The 17,288-nt window shown below is 37.1% G+C and overlaps 1 protein-coding gene across 2 annotated transcripts; it reads left to right on the top strand.

Annotated features, from left to right (window-relative positions):
• The first annotated feature begins 633 nt into the window (after nt 1–633).
• Nucleotides 634–15,861, top strand: elac2 (elaC ribonuclease Z 2). 2 transcript variants are annotated; one of them, XM_042505800.2, is made up of 25 exons: nt 634–726; nt 947–1,167; nt 1,938–1,988; nt 2,081–2,151; nt 2,992–3,056; nt 3,190–3,247; nt 3,334–3,402; nt 3,492–3,581; nt 3,893–3,948; nt 4,038–4,096; nt 4,790–4,862; nt 4,947–5,059; nt 5,139–5,237; nt 5,346–5,484; nt 7,300–7,385; nt 7,676–7,797; nt 7,953–8,049; nt 11,344–11,482; nt 11,593–11,631; nt 11,733–11,842; nt 12,478–12,577; nt 12,661–12,781; nt 13,250–13,328; nt 13,677–13,821; nt 15,437–15,861. In XM_042505800.2, exons 2-25 carry the CDS (start codon nt 959–961, stop codon nt 15,674–15,676), a joined length of 2,430 nt encoding a protein of 809 aa, XP_042361734.1. In that variant the 5' UTR covers nt 634–726; nt 947–958; the 3' UTR covers nt 15,677–15,861. The 2 variants fall into 2 exon arrangements, with proteins under 2 accessions (XP_042361734.1, XP_042361733.1); XM_042505799.2 differs by having other exon boundaries at nt 648–1,167.
• The last annotated feature ends 1,427 nt before the right edge of the window (nt 15,862–17,288 follow it).

Raw genomic sequence — 17,288 nt, 5'->3', positions numbered from 1 at the left:
TGGGATGACATTCTAGAACAAAAGTAGGTTGACACTGGGCTACATTATTGTCATACATCATCATTCATAGACATTAACCCTAACCCCCTGAGCAAATTATTGTGATTTCTGCTAAAAACATGGGAAGATGCAATAAGCATAAGAATGTAATTAAGAGGGCTAAATTAACTTTAGGGAACTAAGGGAAAGCTGTAGTGTAGTTACTTTTATTTAATTAAATATTTCGATACTTCTTCCACCACTGCAAGCACATTAAATGCTTATCTTACATTGCCTGTGTCATAATCTGACAAAAGTAGAGAGTAATTTTCCCAGATGCTGAGTCACAAGTCCAGTAATCTTTTTTATTCTATTATTATTATTATTATTTACAAATGTATAATGGGTATATTCATATTTTTTATTCTTTTATTTTAATAATCATGATATTTTCGAGTTGTTTGAGTTAAGATGCTTTAAAAGAGCTAAATATGTGTATTATTATATCAGGTCGTTTTATTTTGTAGTGTTTCGTTTATGTTAAACCCCTCCTCTATCCCATGGATGTATTCTATCCCCGCCTAACGCCTTCAAAGAGCGGCTGTGATTGGTCCATAGACCCTGTAAATAATGCTACACACCAATGAGCGAGAAGAATCCTTGACGTCATCATTAGATGCCGGAAGAAGTGTCACATGTTTGACCAACCTCTAAAGTCCTGCTGAATGTGCATCCAGCTATCTTTAGGTAATAACTCCTTTATAAAAAGCGTGTGTAAATGTATAAACAAGTATTAAAAAATCAATCGTAGCGGGCTATTTTAAATTGTTGTGACGTATTTAATATGAATACGCTCCATGTGAAGCTCAGGCCCTTTTTACTTCAGTATGTTAAAGACAGAGCTGTCTTTGCTGCTCCTCCGACTGTCGCGCGCTGTGATTTTCCTTTACATCGGACTGTTTTCCAGTTTTTCCGAACAATGGCTGCTAATAACAGTAATAACCCGGAGATGAGGCAGCCGCCAGGAGGAAGGAAAGCCAAACAGAAGGAGCCTCTGCGGCGGTTTAAGACCAAAGAGAAGAGGGAGAACCGAGAAAACCAGGGACCGTCCACAGTGTACCTGCAGGTGCTCGGTGCTGGGAGCAGGGACAATGCTGCCACACTGTATGTCTTCTCCGAGTTCAACAGGTAAAAATACACAGATATTTCATGAGTCTCACAGGGCTATGTGTGCAAAACAGTCGCATGTCACATATATATTTAAGTCACAAAGTGTTGTAGGTTATGTACTCTAGTTAAGCATTGTCTGTTAAAGAAAATGTGGAATAAATTGGCAAAAATATGTAGACATGATCAACGTAGTAATATATTTAACCGCAGCTGAAAATCTTGTTTTTGCTTGCCTCCAGTGGTTTAAGTCACCTGACTGCAGTGATGTACAAGTGTCATATGTGATCAGATCCAGACATTAACTCTTTGGAACCTGGGCAAAAACATGGCAAGAATGCACTGAGCAATGACCCCAAAAATAGCAAATAATTTGTAGAAAATTACCTGAAAAGTAGTTTAAAAAATGAAATAAATAAATATAATAATAATAATAATAATAATAATAAAGGTAAAAACAAGGACTTGGTGAAAAGTGAAAAATTAAATAATTCTGTACCATAGTTTCAAATATAAAATGACGATAACTTTTTTTCCCCCTTTCCTTCAAAATAAAGGCAAATCTTAAAGATGATGACTTGCATTTATGATATTGGATTGTTAAACACTTAATCAGTGTATCCATCCAGACTGGTGTATTGTTTCTCTAAAATGGATTATGCATAGGGTAAGCAAATATGCAGACTTGTACTTTTACATTCTAATAGAAATAGTATTAAATACATTATGAATAAATATGAAAATATCATGCAGTCTACAAAGGCTACAAACTTCCCTCTTCTCTGCTGCAGATATCTGTTCAACTGTGGTGAAGGAACACAGAGACTCATGCAGGAGCACAAGTAAGCTGCTTTCAACACACATTGTTTATAATCAGAGTCAGTCTGATGGACAGAGACAAGGAGAATCAATATTTTTTTTTTTCCTCTGACAGACTGAAAGTTGCTCAACTGGACAACATCTTCCTAACCAGACTGAGCTGGGAGAATGTGGGAGGTTTATCAGGTCAGTAGCATCTGTCTGATTAATTGGGATGTGAAGCTCCCCTCAGCTCTACAGAGCTTTGTAGTGAGTTTTAGCTCAATGTTTAAAAGTCTGTCTGCAACTTTTCTGTTCCGGTTCACTCTCACAGCTATCATAGTGTCGTTTTCAGAGATTAAGAGATCTTTTGAATCGCTTTTAAAACCCGTTTTTATTGACTTGCTTTTATGTGTTTTTTTATGTGTTATGTATCCTTTTAATTTGTGTTTTATCTGTTGCACTTCCCGTTATTTGTGGTTGTATTGCTTTCATTGCTTCTGTTGTTGTTTTTCTTTGTATTATTTTATATTGGCATTATGTGTCCTGCATCTCACATTATATATTGTCATCTGCTTTAAATTTTACACTAAATCTACCCTTGTTTCTTCTTGCTTGTGTTCAATAGGACTCTTTGGCTTTCTGTTGTTGTCTTTGTGTCCCATTTCTGCTTTGCTTTGTTTGTCAAAGCACTTTGTAAACTCTGGTTTTAAATAAAGTTATTATTATTTCATTTTTGCCAACATATCCCCTTAAATCTACACACCTTTTAAGATGCAAAAACGTCCCAACTCTTTTAATAATAGATTTTGATCTAAACTCATAGTGACCAGTATCAACACATTTATCCAATAGAATAAAAATTCAAATTTATGATACAGTGTATTACATGAAGTGAATGTAGTTGTTAGCTTTGTAGACATTTTTTTAATTGGTGAAAAAGCACTCAGGCGCATTGATTGATTGATTTAAATAAATTAATGTCATAACAGAGACTAAAGATACATGTTTTTATTTACTGAACATGTGTGTTGTTTTCCTCTGCAGGGATGATTTTAACGCTGAAGGACACCGGTGTTCCACAGTGTGTTCTCTCTGGACCGCCACAGCTGGTGAGAAACTCATGCATACATTATTCACTGTGTGTGTGTCTGCAGCATTTTTTTAAACTTACATGTATTATATATATATATATATATATATATATATATATATATATACTTTGTCTCTATTTTTTCATTACAGGAAAGCTTTGTGAGCGCCATCAAGTCATTTTCTGGACCACTGGAACATATCAAGCTGTGTATGTTCAAGTTTTTGAACTCAATTAGCATTATTATTTGTACAATATCAGTCTTGTGTGATGTTTATTGTATCATACTCTTCTAGCGGTTCGACCGTACACTGAAGAGACGTACAGCGACCAAACAATGACTGTTTATCAGGTGCCCATATTTGGTGAGTCTTTCCTGCTTTTTGATTTTCACTTAAGACAACTTCTTACAGTGTTTTTGGTTGACAGCTGACTCTTTTTTTTCTCTCTCCAGCTCAGTTGACGGGTGATGGCAGTCAGCTCTCCTCAACCTCCTCAGACGGCATCCACACTAACAGCCACGAAGACAATCCAGTTAGTCCAGGTTAGTGCGGGATCCACTGGAAGAAATTTAGAGATTTTGCATACATCACAAACTGAAGGGAATGTCATGAAGCTCGGGCTTTGTTACTGATTAATTAAGATTAATTCTCAGTCAGCTTGGTTAAAAAATTAACGTATTACATGTAATCCTAAAGAGGATAATGTCATCATGTTTACAATAACATAAGAGAAATAAATTAGCAACATACAGCTGGCATTAAATTTTAATCTGCGTAGACATTGCTATATTCTGAGTGCCACACTGAATGATGTTTTCTTGTTTTTATTTTTATTTTTTATTATATCTCATAGCTCCCAAACAGCCCACAACCAGAGATAACTCTCTTTTGGTTTCCTTCATATGTAAGGTAGGAAACTTAAAAAATGTTGTCAGCTTGTTTGTGATAAACACATGAAGGAACTTTGTTTGTGAGATTACTCTTCTCCACTTTGACAGCTTCACCCCAAAAAAGGAAATTTCCTCGTCCCTCAAGCCAAGGAGCTCGGTTTGCCTGTGTGAGTGGGCTCATAATAATGTCTAATATGGTGCTTTTTCTGAAGTCACTGATTTTTATAAATTTCAGTATTAACACAAGCTTTCAATACAAAGCTCTTGAGCTCAGCTGACTCTGATGTGGCATTTTAATCATCATATTCATACAGCTAAATGCAAATATCTTACTGTTGTTAGTTATATTATGATTGTTGTTGTTCTAATAATAAAAATTAAATTAATAATCTAGTATTTAATTATGTTACATACTAACAACAACAATAATGACTATTATTATTACTGATAATACCAATAACAATTTACTATAATAATTATATAAATAATAATTAAAACAATATAAATATTGTATAAGATTTTCGGAATTAAATATTTGGTCAAATCTAAAGATGCTTTTTCTTCTTATTATTTTTATTGTTAAGTTTACAAACTATAAATTTTACTGCAATTAAAGTTTTGTTTTCATTTGGATCCATCTGTAGATATATTTTTTTAATAACTGATTAATTGTTTAGTCCAGAAAATAATGAAAAATGTTCACCACAATATCCCAGACTTGGCCCACAAACAATACAAAGCAATGTAAAACAGATTTTTTTTCTTGTTGTTTCTAATATTTTAATAATACTTTGATGTCTTGCAATAAAGCTGGGGTCAGAAACTATTATGACTATAATGAAATGTTTTATTCCCCTCAGAGGCACAGCAGCCATCGGTCCGATCATAGCAGCTTTGAAGGACGGCAAAAGCATCACGTACAAAGGAAAAGAGGTGCCGCATAAACATGCTCCGTCATTGTATCAGGCTGCAGCTCTGATTTTTTTGCAGACGCTAATTATTTTTATTGTCTTGTAGATTCGTCCGGAGCAGGTTTGCACTCCCACTTACCCAGGACCAGTCTTTATCATCGTCGAGTGTCCGTCTGAGGAGTTTGTTGAAGCTGTTTGCACCAATGAGCAGCTACAAAGGTAGCACTTTGATTATCTGTGATGTGCGAACTCATTAAAATTGTTTCCGTATTTAACTTGAGTCTGTCGTTTCTTCTAGATATCAAACAGGAGGGACAGAGAACCCCGCTGTGTTGGTCGTCCATGTGACTCCAGAGTCTGTTTTGTCAACAGATCAATACAAAAAGTGGATGGAGAGGTTTGTGTTTTCTCTCTCTTTGACACCAGACTCCAAAGAGACTTGTTCTTTTTTTTTAGCATCTAGTTAAACATGGCGAGTCTGAGAGTTTTCTGCGTGTTTCTGCAGGTTTTCATCCACAACCGAACACCTGATCCTTAATGAACAAGTCTCCATGGTCCACAACATCCGGAGTCATAAGCTTCAGGCTCAGCTGAACATGATTCACCCAGAGATCTTTCCACAGCTCAGCTTTTTTAAAACGAAGGTACCACAAAACCACACACATGCATCTCATAGTATTATTTCAATGAATGCAATGTATTTCTAAGGTGAAACGTCTGATTGTACATGTTAAAATAAATCAGCCTCCAGTCCACTGCAGTCTTTGCAGTTTTCTTCATATTATGTCCCTCTCAGTCTTTGTTTTACTGCACATTTTGGGGGTATGTTTCTCATCTTTAAAACTGAAACTTTTTGTCGATTACTTTGGTTTTCCAATCAACAAAAATGAATTATTATAACAATCAGATCATTTATCAACATTGACTGGTTCCAGTTTCCCCAAAGTTAGGATTTACTGCTTTTCTCCGTTTCATACTTTCTGTAAATGAAGTATTTTCGGGCTTTGGACTGTTGGTTAGACACGGGTTACTAGCAAGATTATTTGTAAATGTCACCATTGACTCAGGAAACTTCCGTAGACATTTTAACAATTTTATCCGACATTAATCTGAAAATAATCAGTCAAGTTAGGAGTTAATCTATAATGAAAGAAACCGATAGCTGCAGCTGTTAAATGTCCATATCACAGTATTCATTTAACTTTTTGGTATGTAGGTTTTTTCCCCATTAGCAAAATCTGCTGTCATTGTACATATATGACAAAAGTCACACAGTTATTGAGACGATCGAGGCCGTGGTAGAGCAGCAGCTTTCAATCTGGCTTTGAAGCACAGATAAGTTTCAATTTCAGTTCAGTTCTAAATATTTTTTGTGAAAATGCATGTTTGGCAGTATTGAGAATATGATTGGATAAATGAGACTTGGATTATACTGCATGATTTGTGTTATGAGTTTGTGAACGGATATTTTTTATCTTTATTTTTCTTGCTAAACATTGTCCCCAATCAATCAATAAATCAATATTAGTTTTCTTCACTAATTAACAGGTAACATGGTATGACTAACTGATAAAGTAATGGTGATTTTTTGGGTGAGGTATTCCTTGAAATATATATTCATAAAATAATTTTTGTCTGTGAAAAATCATGAATAATGTTTTAACCTATGACCCAGCATCTATAAAGATAATGCAAAGGCAAAGTGCAGTAACTACAATTTTAGTGTTTTTTTTTGTTTGTTTGTTTTTTCAGTTTGCGAATAACATGTTTTAATTTTTTATTAAATTCTGTTTGTTGCATTTGTAAATGTCTGTTTTGAGTAAGACATTTTTAAGGAAGACTTTTTTTTTATTTTTTTGTTTTTGTGTGCTAAATTTTACTTCATCAAGCTTGATGCAAAATAAGTTGGTCATTTTGAGGTTATCAATAATTTTGTCATTTGCTTTGTTCTCATTATCACGTTAACTGTTCGCCGTAATATGCTTACTATTTTCTTGGCAGGACAGAATCGGAAATCACCAAGAATCGAAGACTGAGCACAGTAGCTACATTTACTGCAGTTTTCCTTGGATGTTGGTTTTATATTGGAGTTACTGCAGTTTTTACACCCCATTTTCTCTCCAACGAAACAAGATTGAAACAGGAAATTATGTCACAATATATCCAAAGGTTTCATTTCAGTCATAACTCAGTTTTGACCGAAACTTACTGCGGTTGACCTTAGTAAAGAAAGTATTATATGTCAGAGTTTACCACAGTACATTACTTTATAATCATTCCTTTTTGCTGTATTGTGTTTTTATATCCTGTTTGTTTTATTACCGTATTGACTGCGGTGTCTCTCAGTAACTGTATTTCTACTTGGCTTTAAAAGCAGAGTTCACAAAGTGATAAATCAAGTATGATCCATAAAAAAGTAGTTATAAGAAAACATCAAAAACTTTGTATTCATCCCCCAGGAGGCTCGGGCTGCCCTGCACGTCCCCAACGTCAGAGCCGAGTGTCTACTCAAGTTCCAGCTCAGACCCGTAATGGAGTGGCAAAGGTTAGTTTGTCCTTCAATCCCCCCCAATTTAGCCGACATTACTCTGCAGCTCCGAGCGCTGCCTTGTCACAGAAAACAATCTGGAATGGACCATTGCACTCAGTCGCTTTCTTCTCCTTTCTTCTTTTTTAACCTCGTCTTACAAGTGTCAGTGTTTTTTTTCTCCGCTGTTTCTGTCAAGCACTGTAGAGGCGCATCAAGGTCAGATGTGAAAAGAATCGCTGTTTTCTCGGCCAGTGTTGTTGCGGGCAGTGGTGTGTGTCTTCTTGACTCTGTATCTCATTCGTTAGAGACGCCATCCCCTCCTGCAACGATGAAGAGTTTGTGAAAGAGGCTTCTGAGGTCCCAAACTTTCTGGAAGAAGTGGACAAGTGCAGAAAGATTTGCTCCACTGACGCTGCAGAGCTTTCTGGTGAGTTCTCCTCGTCAGACCCCAGAGGGCTGTTTTTAGTTTTAAAGCCTAACAAAATGTTTTTTACTTTTAAGTGGATGGTCCTTCAGAGATGTGAAAAAAAAAAGTATATCATCATGTATCATTGCAGAAAATGGTTTTATTTTCTACTGCAGGGAAGGGAGAAAAATACCCAGAGGTGGTTTTCTTGGGAACAGGATCAGCTCTTCCCATGAAGACCAGAAACGTCAGCGGCACATTAGTTAATATCAGGTACGAATTTCAGGTTTTCACACAAACATGCAGAGATAATTTTTCAATTCTTTTAATTGTGTGTAGTTGATTAATCATAATCTTGTTCCTTAAAACTAAATGAAAAGTGGAAAATAATCCAGATCATAAAAGCATTTGTAACACATCTCATCCTGCAGTTTGAAATTGACATTTTTTTATGCCTCAGCACCGGCAATAGCTGAGACTGGAAGCATTGTGTCTTGGGTTGTCAGTTCGGCACATCCCTGTAGATGCGATATCTCAAAAACGCATTGAGGCCATTTCTTCAAATTTCGCACAATCATGCACTTGGACTCAACGATAAGCTGATTAGATTTTGGTGGTAAAAGGTCACAGTGAACTTGCATTAATCACATTCTTATGAGTGCAAGAACACTTTGAAGGAATTACTTCAAATTTGGCACAAACGTTGGAGCAGATTCAACTGAACTGATCAGATTTTGGTGGTCAAAGGTCAAGGTCACAGTCACCTTACATTGTCTTGTTCTTGTGAAGGCAATATCTCAAGAACACCTTCAGGGAATTTATTTAGATTTGACAGAAACATTCACTGGGACTCAAGGATGAGCTGATTATAATTTGGTAGTCAAGGTCAAGGTCACTGTGGCCATACAGCCGTCTAATTTTTAGGAACGCAGTATCTTAAGATGGCCTTTAGGGAGTATCCTCAAATTAGGCGCAAACATCCACTCAAGAATGACCTTATTAGAGCCTCGTGGTCAAACGTCACGGTGAAGAATCAAAAATCATCAAGGACCACTTTGAAACTGTTGATGCTAAGTATATAGATCCTTTGTGTGTGAAGTGTACATGTTTTCACAGACATGGATGTAAACTGATAGAAGTGCAACACTTGACATACAGCTGCACGGCAGTATCTACTTTCTTTTCATTTCAGCATTTATTTTTCTCACTTTGATGTACCCTTCCAACACATGTACACAAAATATGTGAAGATGAGGACATAAAAATAGGAACAAGTAGAAGAAAAATCTGGAATCTGGAATAAGAAGAAGTAAACTGCCAGCTGTCCACAGAGAGAGGACAATTTACAGTTAGCTGCAGTAAACACTTTTCTTGTAGCAGGAAGGTGAACAATGGGCTAATGCAGGGAAACAAAATCTGACAAAAATCAGTTTTAATGATCTGCTTTACTGTGTTTCACATCTTTGAATGGTACATTTGTGTTTTATCTCTTTAATTTTTTTTCTACCAAAGAACACCTATTATGCAGTTTTGTATTGTTTTTATTTTTTCCCAGTCAGTTGACGGCTCTGTAATGCTCACATTGAAATAAATATATTTAAATCCAAGATATTTTTAAGGGTTGCAAAAATACAAATCTCAAGAAAGTACCTTTCAATAAGTGATAAATTCCTCTTTGGTAAACCAATGCCTCTTCAATAATAAATGTGTCTTCAGTAATAACTGATGTGTTTACATATGAAGATAGTGGTTATATTGGGTCTTAGTGAAATTCATCACCAAACAAAATCACTATAAAAAGCCTGTACCATTATGTGACCATGAGTCAAGCAGACTCTTGCACAAAAGCACCAAGAACTGCTCAGATGCAAGTGACTTAGTATTAAGACAACACTGAAGTCTCAAAAGGGCCTAAAGAGCTGAGTTTCTGCATCTGCCAACATGAGGTCTGCATTCAATTGAGGAAGGATCAGAATGCCCTGAGTGTGTGTTTCCTCACCTCTCTTAAGCCCTCAGGGTGCCGCCACACCCTGATTGGCCCAGAGGAGAAATGCACCAAGCTGCTCTCAATTCTTAAATCTTAAGTCAGTCCTCACGCCCAGTGCAACAGGTGATCTGAATAACCCTCTAATCAACTTTGGGAAATTGTGACATTCAACTAAAATGAATAAAAAAAAGAGAAAAAACAGCAAGTACCAAATAATGAGAAGTCCATACATCAAATGGAAATGCACTCGTTCATCAGTCTGATGCAACAACCTGCAATAAAAGTCAATGCATTTTGTTATTTGTCTGAAGAAGACAGTGTGTGCTGTAGCAAGCATAAACACACAGAGAAAAACAAGAAAACATACAATATGACTTTGTGCATATGTGTCAACTGCTGTATGATTCAGAGTGGCTCATGCCTATGCACAGTCAAGAACTGTCCTGAGTTTAAGCTCCTCTGGAGCAGGCTTTAAAGGAGCACTGTGTAGCATTTAGTGGCACTGAGCTATAAAGATTGCAGATTGTAGCCAACTGAAACTTCTCCCATGTGCCTAGTGTGAATTCACAGTTAAAAAATCCTTCAGTGTTCATTGTTCAGGAGGTTTTTACCAGCAGATGAATTATCCAAATAGGTCTCTTTCTTTACAAAACAAATGGACCAGCGGATTTAAAACACTAAAAACATAGATAAAGCTGTTTCATATTAAAAAGCGTTTTTTAGCTAAATGTGGAGGGGCTGCTGTCTTCAATGAGCAACTGAAATCAACACAAATGGTCCAATCCAGTGCCAGTTTTTTGGTTTGGTCATTCTGGGCTACTGTAGAAACTTGGCGGTGCAACATGGCGATCTCCTCAGATGAACACCAGCTCTCTTTGTAGATATAAACGGCTCATTCTAAGGTAACTAAAACGATTCTTGTTCCCAGGTCATTATACACTGAAGAAAACATAACCATTATATTATATTCCATTTCTGCCGATATGTCCCCCTAAATCCTACACACTAAACCTTTAAGTTTCCACCATAAAATTTTGTAGTCACGTGACCCTTATCAACATTACACACCAGACAGAGGTGTTGATTGATCCCTGTGGTCATTTTAGATGTCTTTGAGGTGCTGTTAAGCTGTATTGAGTTATATAGGGGGTGTTTTGCCTCCCCCATAAATATTTATGGGGTGGACAAAAAATAGTAACACCTCAGAGCAACTGAGTGTCTTCATACCCCCCCCCAAAATCATCCTGACATGTTTTGTATTATTTGAAACTAAGAATAAGATTTGAGCACACTTAACAGGAGCTTGTAAAAATGGACTCAGTGGCTATAGCGTTCACAAGGTGATAAAATCTGTTAATTTATAGGTGCAAAGTATGTGTAAAACTGAAACAATGACCCTTAAAAAATAATGATATATTTATAGTTTTATTGCACCGAAAAGTATTTCTTTGTCAAAATGTGGCTACAGCACTTACTACAAGAAAGTGTTGCATACTTTTTTTTTGTAAACGCACTTGTTCAGTTCATGTCTGGTAATGATTTCCTCCTAAAGTCCGTCTTGTGTTTGTGCCTGCGTATAGTCCGAGTCAGGCCGTGCTGTTGGACTGTGGAGAGGGAACCTTTGGTCAGCTCTGCAGACACTATGGGGACGCTGTGGACGAGGCTCTGTCCAAGATCTCAACCGTCTTCATCTCACACATGCATGCTGATCACCACACGGTAAGCAGCTACACATGATAACCATGTTGTGGTTTCAAATATGAACAAACAGATAATCTCAGTGAGCTCTTTCAGAAGAACCAGTAACCTGAGCTGTCCCTCTGTTTTAGGGGCTGCTCTTGTTGCTCTATCAAAGGGAAAGAGCTCTGGTATGTACATGAAAAAGATTACATAAACCTTAATACATCCCTTCCTTTGTCGACTAATGTTTGAAAATGTGTAATAATTGTCATTGGTTTGTGTGTCTTAGACCACGTTAGGAAAAGAGTTCAGTCCCATCTACCTGGTGGGTCCGTGGGACATGATGACCTGGCTCAAGCAATATCACAATCACTGCCAGAGGATCCTTCAACATGTCCTGTATGTCCACGCTATTCACAAATAAAATAATTCACAAATTCATATGCTAATTATGACAAAATTTCACACAAATGACCGATGGGATAAAATGATGAAGTTATGACATTTTAAGTCAGCTTGAGTGTGACGATAAAATGTTCTGAAAGAAAACTTATCTGGCCATTATTCAACGTTATGTCTCAGGAACAGAAGGGGACACATTTGTGACACGAATCTCGGGTGTCCACCTTAAAACTGTGCTGATAGTATAGATCTTCTGTGCTGCCGGGGCGGGGGGGCGGGGGTGTCTGTGGAGCATTCATGTCTTCACAGACAAGGGTGTGAACTGTCAGTGCAACCTGACTGGTTCACGGAGGCTTACAACAGCGAGGCAATTTCTTGGCACAAAAAGGGTAATAAATAACAACAGAAGCAAAATAAAGAACAAACACATGGGTATCGACACAGAATTTCACAATTGATGCACCTCTAGGAATATTTAAGTGCAATTTAAGGTACTTGCACCTAACTTTAGTGCAGCTCTTGAGTAATGTTACTTTCCACCACTGACTGTACAAAGACGAACCCTCTGATAAAGTTATAACAACATAATCTTTACTCCTGTGCTCTTTAATCTCATTTGTTTTCTGTGTCAGCCACATCCCCAGCAATACTCTGTGCGATGGTGCTAAGGAGCCAAAACCATGGATGATTTCATATATCGAAGCGATGCTGAAGATGAATGATCTGGAAAAGGTGCTTTAACATCCCATCCTTTGACATTAATGTCTTCCCAGTTTGTGAAAGTTTACTCATCTTTTTATTCCGGCGTATCTTAGTTCCAGACGTGCACAGTGCGACACTGTAGGAACGCCTACGCCTGCAGCTTCACTCACCAGTCAGGCTGGAAAGTGGCCTTCTCTGGCGACTGCATGCCCTGCGACGCCTTCGTACACATCGGTTAGTACCACTCAGAATGATTAAAGTCCACATTTCACTTCAGTGTATCTAGACTTACTGTATGTAAGAGCAAATTGAGCGTAGACTTTAAATATTCCAAAGATTCATGTAAGGTCATCTAACTGTAGACTGCACGGCTTGTATCTGAATAATTTATCAGATATTTCTTAATGCTTTCGATCACTCTTGTAGCTGGCAGGCTCTTGTAATGGTTCCTATGGGATCCCACTTCATTGACTCTTCTTAAATTGCTTGACTGGATTCTGTCCAAGCAAAGCCTCCAAAGAGACAGCGAGTGTATCCCATGTCTGTTCATTATAGATGGCTCAGCTCAGCAGACAAACAGGGCGTGCCGAATCTTGATTACGCCGACTACCTGATTGATTTCCTGTGGGACAGGAAGAGGCTGTAAGTGCTTCTCTGTGAGTCAGGCCTCTGATTTGGCTTCTTTTTTTTTGTCTTTTTCAGGAAAGAATGCAACCTTACTGATCCACGAGGCCACGCTAGAAGACGGGCTGGAGGAGGAGGCTGTAGAGAAAAGACATAGGTTGGTCAAACAAACGCTGGCACAAACTCTCCCTGCAGGGCTTTAATGTCGTTCATGCAAATTAATAAAAAAAAGAAGAAAAATAGAAAAAAAGTTTTAATCCAACAAAAGAAGTACCCCTCAATGGCTGTTTGAAGTTCCACTTATTGTTGAGTGCATTGTTAAATTTCTCCTCAGATATTGACATTGATTTTTTGGACATTTTTATGGTGCCAGAGTGAGCGTCAGTCTTCACAAAAACATCTTTTATGTCTATAGAAAACAGTATTCCCGTCAACAGTTTTCCTCCGAGCAGCTTTAGTGAGAAAGTGGTGAATCTCTGACTTTATGCTTCATGTTTTCTGACAGCACAACCTCCCAGGCCATCGGTATCGGCATGAAGATGAACGCCGAGTTCATCATGTTGAACCACTTCAGCCAGCGCTACGCCAAGATCCCTCTCTTCAGTGAAGACTTCAGCGACAGAGTCGGGATTTCTTTCGACCACATGAGGGTAAGAATCACTGTAGACGACGGCGGTCACGCTCATGTAATATCTCAACCACTGCTGACTGAATGCGTGTCACGACTGTATTGTGAAGTTTAAAAAAAAAACAACCTGACAGCTACCTGGTGCAGCATTGCATGCACAAATAAACTCTTGAAGAGTCTTTTGCTTGCCTATACGATTGCTCTTGAAAGCACCATCTGAACGCTATGTCAACACTATTTGTTCTACATTTGGGCTAGCTACTGTTTGTAATGTGCCATTGCACCAGCATTATATTCTTTTTATACTGAGTCTCTAATCAAATAATTCCTGATCTAAATCAGAAAACTTTAAAGCTTTAGGAAAAAATTGATCAAAAAAATATCCAGATGAAAGTTCTTGGGTGTTATATTCTCCAAAATAAGAACATGAATGAGTTTTCTATATGTGTAAAACCCTGAGTGGATGTACTTTTGTGTTAACTTTTGCCTCAGATTTTTACCTCTAAAAATGAACAAATACAAATCTAAAAGTGTTTGACCCAAACATTTAATTTTATTTAATTTGATCCTTTTTTAAACAGTCTCTTTAAGATTGTGATCTCATTTTTAAGAGAGACCTGTGTAAAATAATATCATACAGTTCAAACATAGACAGATGCACAATGTACATATTTACACTTGAGAAAAGCAATTACAGGTGAGATTGCACAAAGAGTACAACCTTTCAAAATGTTCAAATGTTGTAAGAGAATGTAACTTCCTTAATTTGAACTTAATCATTTGTGCATTCAACCTATGAGTGCCATAAATTAGTTGTTGATGAAGACCAAGTGATTTGCATCAAAGCTCAGAAGGTTATCAAGTTAACCTTGATTTTGGATTCTTAGACTGATGATTTCACAGTTAATAAGTGTTGTTTTTATATATATAATTATATGATATGATATAGATTGAATGGGAACAACATGTTTCCTGTTGCTAATTTTGGATAAGAGTCCAAATCGAAAATATAAACAAAGAATGCCAGTTTTCGATAATAAGGCAATCAAAAGTGATTTACATAAGACATAAAAATATGTCATAAGACGATAAAACAACAAGCACAAGGAGATAAAAATGAGATATCATTTAAAAATGGTAAAATAGTCAGAGCAAGCTAAAAACAGCAGTATGAACAAGAGAATAAAGTTACAGTATAATGCAGGATATGAAGGAATTTTCGTGAATATAATTAAATAAATAAAACTGTGGCAAAGCCTTAATTTAAAGCTTAGACAAGACTTCAGACAGTATCAGAATCAGAAAATGATTTATTGCCAAATATGTTATCACTTATAAGGAATTTACTCTGGTGCTTGGTAGATGGGTCAAATGTAACTCACTGACTTTGAGGAAACACTGAATGTTGAGGTGTTGTGTTAATATGAGCCTGCAGGCAGTACGTTTGTCTGCACTCCAGAGTATATATTGTTTTAGTTCACTGCTGATTTCTCCTTTTGAAGTACATAAAGAGGCTAAAGTCAAGTTTGATTTAAGGAAACACTCTGCCACAGTATTTATGAGCCTCACTGCTTTTAGAAGTTACACTTCAGACCTGGTAAAGTCACTTGACCATTTCCTGTTTCCTCTTTGCTCAGACTCGCTTTGGGGACTTTAAAATCCTCCCCAGGCTCAGTCCAGCACTTAAAACCCTTTTTGCCGAGGACATATGTGAGATGGAGGAGAGAAGAGAGAGGAGGGAGCGCTGGAATCCTAAAGGAAGCAGCTCCGAGGTGAACAGTGAGCAGAAGACGAGCGACATCAGCCGAGGTGCCAAAAGAGACCAGGAGGAGGCAGCGACGCACAACATAGAGACGAAGAGGCTGAAGATCAACTGAAGCTGCAGCGATGATCTGTTTAAGACATACAGACTTTTAGTTTCCCTTATTTAAGATTTTTATTCGGCTCATGTGGTTTGGTTAAAGAAGAATCATGTATATTTTCTGCATTGCAGTGTACAAAGCTGAGCTATGAGAAGAGTTTTTGTTTTTCATTAAAGAGAATAAAGCGATACCAGACAGTCTGTTGTGTCATAGGATGATGTCCAATCTAGTTTTTGCAGTATGTCATTGTCACCTGTATTTTATATTATACTTCAACCCTGACGAAGGTGAGCTCAATTAACACCAGCTTTTATGCATTTAAAAGAAGATTTTTTTTTAAAAGCTATTAATGATTTTTTGAAAAGTGGATATTGTTCCAATACATATTTTATTTATACAGCATATGATGATCTATTATTGGATGGATTTCCATTAATTGGGTTGACTTGCCCCCCCCCTCCCCCCTCAGGGTGGACTGTTAATACTTTGTTAATCCCATCTTTTTCATATAGTACCATTATCAGATAAAAAAATGTCCAGTTTTATTTATTTTTTAGTTAGGCTTTTTAGTGTAAATGGCATCATAGAGTATAGATTAACATTGTTATATAAGGAACTATGTAACACATATATCTGAGGTTAATTTGCAGGCTATAAATTCAGGTTGAAACAGCTGGACAAATGATAAAACTAATTCAGGACAAAAATGCTGAAGTTTGACATTCCTGTCAGCCTCAATTGTACTTTTTGTTTTGTGCTATTTAGTAAATACTAACAGGGTAAACTCATCTGGTGAACATGATAAATATTCCTGCTAAACATGCAGATGTTAGCATCTAATGCAATAAATGCTAACTTCCAGCCACAAACATGCTGTTTCAGCAAGTTAAGTCAGCACTGATGCTTCAAACCTTGAAAACAGATTTATTAACACTCTTAAGCCTTGAAGGAGTTTTACTTAAGATCAGTTTTCAGTGACCTCAAACAGTTGGCATATGAAGACAAGAGGCCAAAACTCACAGAAAAAGATGTGTTTTAAAAAATACCAATGTGTGTGTGGACAAAGCCTCAGGATGGCTTGAGGTGCTCCTGTGCAGTCGGCCTGTGGCTGGTAGTTTATAACACACTTATTGTCACATCCACCTATACTTGCAATTTTTTGTTTATGTTACGCTTAAACACACATTTCTGTTTCATGACATTAGCAGAGGTGCAAGCTATAGCAGAACCCACTGACAATCTTTTGATGACAGTAAACCCTCTGGGGGCGAGAGCCTTTACTTCAGGCTGCTCTGGTGTCTGGGCCAAGACACATATGCTGGTCTTTTCGGCTAATCTCTAAACAAAGATATCTGAAACTTAATTCATCAGACTATTTGCTAATACTACTTAGACTTCCAACGGAAACCAGAACACACCCAATCCCCAAATCTTGTCCTGTCGCCTACGGATTCTGCATATATATCCAGGTGTCTATTTATGAGGATTATGCCACGAGTAGGATTTTGTTCAAATTTACAAAAAAAGGAACTTAAGAGCTTTTTTAAAATTCTTTTAACAAAAACTCCTACAATCTAAACTGCTGGTTTTGCAGTAAAACATACTTTTCTTTTTTTTCAGTTTGACT

This window comes from Plectropomus leopardus, chromosome 18, assembly GCF_026936395.1.
Source record: "Plectropomus leopardus strain MGB_pleo_1.0 chromosome 18, ASM2693639v1, whole genome shotgun sequence".
In the NCBI taxonomy this organism is placed as follows: domain Eukaryota; kingdom Metazoa; phylum Chordata; class Actinopteri; order Perciformes; family Serranidae; genus Plectropomus; species Plectropomus leopardus.
The sequence above is the reverse complement of the archived record's forward strand: the minus strand, read 5'-3'. Positions and strand labels throughout refer to the sequence as shown.

Excerpts from the sequence above, each read along its gene's own strand:
- elac2 (XM_042505799.2), top strand. The coding sequence starts at position 824 with ATGAATACGCTCCATGTGAAGCTCAGGCCCTTTTTACTTCAGTATGTT. Across the intron at positions 3,582-3,892 it reads AGACAATCCAGTTAGTCCAG|CTCCCAAACAGCCCACAACC; the intron begins GTTAGTGCGGGA and ends TATATCTCATAG. Across the intron at positions 5,238-5,345 it reads TACAAAAAGTGGATGGAGAG|GTTTTCATCCACAACCGAAC; the intron begins GTTTGTGTTTTC and ends GTGTTTCTGCAG.